Source organism: Frankliniella occidentalis, unplaced genomic scaffold (assembly GCF_000697945.3).
Source record: "Frankliniella occidentalis isolate FOCC.00 unplaced genomic scaffold, Focc_3.1 Scaffold28, whole genome shotgun sequence".
Lineage (NCBI taxonomy): Eukaryota > Metazoa > Arthropoda > Insecta > Thysanoptera > Thripidae > Frankliniella > Frankliniella occidentalis.
Genome location: NW_026267158.1, coordinates 1,134,655 through 1,139,511, shown reverse-complemented (window position 1 = coordinate 1,139,511; position 4,857 = coordinate 1,134,655). Strand labels below are relative to the sequence as shown.

General features: G+C 54.5%; 1 protein-coding gene across 1 annotated transcript in view; it reads right to left on the bottom strand.

Annotated features, from left to right (window-relative positions):
* Positions 1-4,857, bottom strand: part of LOC113202869 (ventral anterior homeobox 2) — a 13,175-nt gene that overhangs the window by 6,705 nt on the left and 1,613 nt on the right. Inside the window, exon 3 of the mRNA XM_052265610.1 lies at positions 4,154-4,395. Within this exon, the coding sequence (XP_052121570.1) occupies positions 4,154-4,395 (242 nt within the window). The remainder of the gene's footprint in view (positions 1-4,153; positions 4,396-4,857) is intronic.

Sequence of the window (4,857 nt, the reverse complement as noted above, 5' to 3'; positions counted from 1 at the left end):
CTTAGCATCACTCACGACCGCGGGAGAGTTACGTCCCTGCGACGCTGTCTCCTGATGTGTGTGTGTGCGCGCGCGCGTGTGTTGGTTTTGGTTTCTTTAGCGCCTGCCACGCCCCTCGTTCCCGCCCATTTAGCCGCGCTTATTTCCCAGCCTGACACCCGATGGTCGTCATAACGCTGCTTAGGGCCGAGACTTATCCCCTCGACAAGCCGAGGCGACGCGTCGGGACGGGAGGGGGCGAAGCCGGGCGAAGCGTGGGGCCAGTCTCCTCGCACACGCACAGCAAAGGGCGTTCCGGAGGAGGTTTCTTTTACTTTCACTTAACTATATTATTGGTTTGGGAAAGATCGCTTTTCCATGGTTTTCAAAAATCATGTGGAAACTTCTTTGTCTATTCATCTTTTGACTAGAACATAAGTCCCCACCCTTTTCCCCCAGCCTCGACTTCCTCCCCCTCCCTCTCCACCGAGTGGTGACAGCCAATAAATCCCCCCATCCGCGGCGCACCGCCGCACCGCCCTGCTATGGCAGCGGGCCATGTAATGTGCCAGCTACTTTTGCAACTTCCTCTGTCGAGTCACCGATTATTGGCTAATTCTTGGGACTGTGTGGCCCGCGTCTCGTCCCTTGTCGTCCCCCTTTCACTGTTAATTTCGCTGAGGGTGTATACGCCGTGCAACCCCTCAAAACCAGGTACTTGAAATCTAGTTCGTATTCTCGACCCAAGTTTATTCGAGTGCACGCATTTTTTTTTGAAGAAAATGCATCATTTTATTTCAAGTACCTGATTTTTGGGGCGTGAAAAATTGTTTCCGGTATTGATGGATCTTGCCCTGGCACCCTGTGGACCCCGTTTTCTTTGCGACGCCCTCCTGCTTGTCCGTCCTGGGCCTGGGCATTCCCTATACAACGCCCTTCCCCCTCCATTCCTCGGCCAGCCCTACCGACCGCCGGCCGCAAAGCGCGCGCGAAGACTGCGTCTCCAATTTCAACGACACGACAACAGAATCCGGAGACGTCGGAGGTAAAATTAGTCCCCCGGGCCTGGGCCCCCGGGGGCAGGAATCTGTCGGGCGTGTCCCCTCTGTCACCCGTACGTCCGCGCCCCGGCGGCCCGCAACCCGGCGCAGCGATCAATCAGGGAACAATTACCATCAATTATCACAAAGCACAAAAAAACGTGTTTTTGTTTGTTTGTTTTGTTTTCTCCTGCCAGGATGCTTTTTTTAAAAAAAGAAAAATATTGTATACATTAGCGTTTTTTGGTTGTTTTTTTTTTGTCTTTTGTTTTTTTTGTTGTTGGAAAATTGCTGTCTTGATTCAATATGATTTTTGAATCAGCAGCCTGCAGCCCAGCCACATACTGTATTCAGACGGATTAAAGTTGACGCCACCGTTCGTTTTTGGTCCCGTTCTGTACTGCCTCCCTCGGCACGGGGCGCGGGCAGAGAGGGGGCTGGTTATTGTGACTTTGCTCGCTCGTTCGCCGCTCGGAAGATTCATTTCGGCCGTAACCGATACTGCTAGCCGCGGTGACGGGGCGAGGCGGGGCGGGAGGGCCCCAAGAGCGGGGCACGTGGCGCGGCACGAGTGTTGACTTTGTCACGCTGACCTACCGCCAACGCCCGCCCCCTCCCTCCCTCCCTCCCTCCCTCAGTATGCCCACCTATCACTCCGCTGCTGATGCTAGCTCGCCCGTGGCAGCGCCGGTGGATAGGCTGTTCTGTTACACAGGCATGTGAGCCGGTTGCCCACCCGTCGGGCTGAGGCCGCCCGCTGCCCATCCGCTGCCACCAGCCACGGCCGCTTGCCGCCCGCCTCCGGCGGGTAGGCTGTTCTGTTACACAGGCGTGCCGGCGGGTTGCCGACCCTTCGGGCTGACGCCGCCCGCTGACCATCCGCTGCGTGGGACATCCTTGCCAGTGGGTTGCTACCCAACAGACTAAAACCGTCATTTACAGCGAGAGTGGTCTGGTGGGTGGGCCGTCTCGTTACATAGTCTTGCCCGCGGGTTGCCTACTGGCTCGGCGGAAGCCACGAGCTGATGGGGCAACATCTACCGTGAGTTGAAGTTGCCGACGTACTATCGAATGCAAGACTTTCGCACGATTTCTTGCAGTCGGTGAAGGACGGAAGCAAAAGCATACTGCATAAGAGGCGCGTGGAGCGGGGGAGCCGTGCCGGGGGCGGCGCGGGGGCGGCGCGGGGGTGGTCGTGGAGGTGGGGGCGGACGGGCCCACATGGGCGCAACTATAGTTCAGCCTGGGATGACGAACGGCGTGTGTTCCGAAACACGTCGCCGCACGTCACACACAGCTCTCATAAAATAATTCTCGACCTGGGTCGGGCGACCCGCGGCCCCGTGGGGCGAGTGTCTAGTGGCGGGGCAGGAGGGGGAGGGGGGACTGACACGCACACAAGAGACGACGGGACTCTGCTCAATCAACGTCCGCACCTCCGCGCTCACACTGTGAATGGATTACGAACAACTGGTTCGTAATGCAAACCTAAACCTACGTAGCTTACGAAGGATTTTGAATAAGCGTTGAATTCATTCTTCGTAAGCTTACGAACAAATAGTTCGTAATGCAAACCGAGTGTTCGTAAGAACCTTCCCAGCCTTACAAACAATTGCTTTACAAGACAAATAATGAAAATTGTTCGTAATCTTGCGAAGCATTTGGTTCGTAAGCATTTTACAGTGCACCCTCTTACGGCAGCGGGAGACGACAACCGGACCACAGGTACTAGCGTCGCGGACACCGTCACAAGCTAAATTTGTGAAAATTGCAAATTAAAATCAACATCCGTTTTCAAGTCGAAAAATTTAACTGTATAATTTTTAATTTGTTTGAGCATTAATCGTTTCAGAGGACCATAAAGCGAATACGAAACAGACAGTCGCGTGGTGCCGGTCCCAGTTCACATCCACTGCCTCTCTCGAACCCCCGCCGCCGCCCCGACACCGATCGGTCATGAGCCCGTCCACGCCGCAGTTTCGACTGCACTTCTAGTTTCGACGTCTAGTTTCGACAGCACGCTAGCGCAGTGCCAGGGCACTGTGATCTTTATGGCGACACGTGTGACCAAAATTCGGTGACACATTTATTTTGGCGACTTCCCTTTTTTGTCGCCAAACTTTGGCGACATCCGAGATGTCACCATAATTATGGAAACAGACATGTTGCCATAACAGTTCCCATTGAGAGCATAAAATTTGTCACCCTCGGTGTCACTTAATTTGGTGACGTTTTCGTCGCCTTGGCGGCAACACATGTGTCACCAAATAAGGTGACACCAAGGGTGACAAAGTTTATGTTCTAAATTGGACCTATCATGGCGACATATCTGTTTCCATAATTATGGTCACATCTCGGATGTCGCCAAAGTTTGGCGACAAAAAAGGGAAGTCGCCAAAAGGGGAATGTCGCCAACTATGGTCACACATGTGTTGCCATAGCGTTTACAGTGGGTCCTCCTGGACGTTAGTGGTCTTGCCCCCGCGCATCCCAGCGCGCTTCAGCGCCTCCCGCGTGGTTTATGGCCGTCAAATAACTCTCGCGCTCGTCAGACAGGGGGAGGCTTGCCCGTCCCGCCCCGCCTGAGCACCTCCGCGGGTCGGAAGCGTGTGCGCTTTTCAAAAGCAAAGTGCAAGTAGACGACAGTGAAGTGTTGCGCGGCGGGCCGCGCGAGGTGAGGCTCGGGGCCAGGCCCGCTAAACATAGGCGCTTCACGCTGCCATTGCATTCGATACTCGGCCGTTCCCACGGGAGCATAGGCTCCACCCGACGTACAAGATCGAGTACATGATTGCGCCCCCAACGCGCCCGCAGCTACAATTTATGTGCAAAGCGCAACCACTATACCAACTGTACTCTGCATAGTGCACGGTGAAAACGACGGACGGACGGAAAAATCAAGACGTCTAATGGAGCAATAAATGCACGAGGACGTGTTGATTTTTCCAAAACTGCTTGAAAAACAGAGCGTCGTTTTACCGTGTATGGTTTGCGTGCAGGTCGAGATCTCGTCATCCCAACAGCAGGGAAGGCTAAATGTTGTATTCGGCGCCGCCCCCGTCGCAAATTCCCTCGCCAATTGGAAAACCAGCTCGCTCTCAGATCGGCGCCACGGGCGAGGCCACGGGCCTTACCTTTGTGCGAGGACGTGGACACCTCCCCGCAGTGCACGTCCGCCTCGGTGTAGCGCCGCTGCTGCCGACTGCCGTGGTGCTGCTTGCGCTCACGGCGAGACGCACACTCCGGCCGCACGGCGACGTCCTCGGCGTCCTCCCCGTCCTCGTCGTCCTCCTCTGCCGCGACGACGTCGTCGTCGTCGTCAGCCTCGTCGTAGCTCGAGCAGGTGTCCACCTCGGTGTCCTCCTCCAGTAACCCGCTGTGGAAAACGTAACCGCTGTTTTATGCCTGACATTCATTCGCGATGAGGATCGCGGGCACATTGAGTTCGATGGATATCGTGAGCACCGGTACACTCAGAAAACCTTATCTTTCTGGAAACAAAATCATACCTTTGCCATAACCACTTTGTCAATTCAAATGTGTACATGGTACACATTTGAATTGACAGAGCAAATGAAAGTGATCGTCGCAGCAAGGGAAATTTTTCTTCAGAGTAACAAAAAAAAAAAAAAAACTTTTGTTTTTTAAATACAGTTTTTTCGTCACCGAAATGAAAAATAAGAATTTTGTTTCTCTGTTACACAGGCGTGCCGGCGGGTTGCCGACCCTTCGGGCTGACGCCGCCCGCTGACCATCCGCTGCGTGGGACATCCTTGCCAGTGGGTTGCTACCCAACAGACTAAAACCGTCATTTACAGCGAGAGTGGTCTGGTGGGTG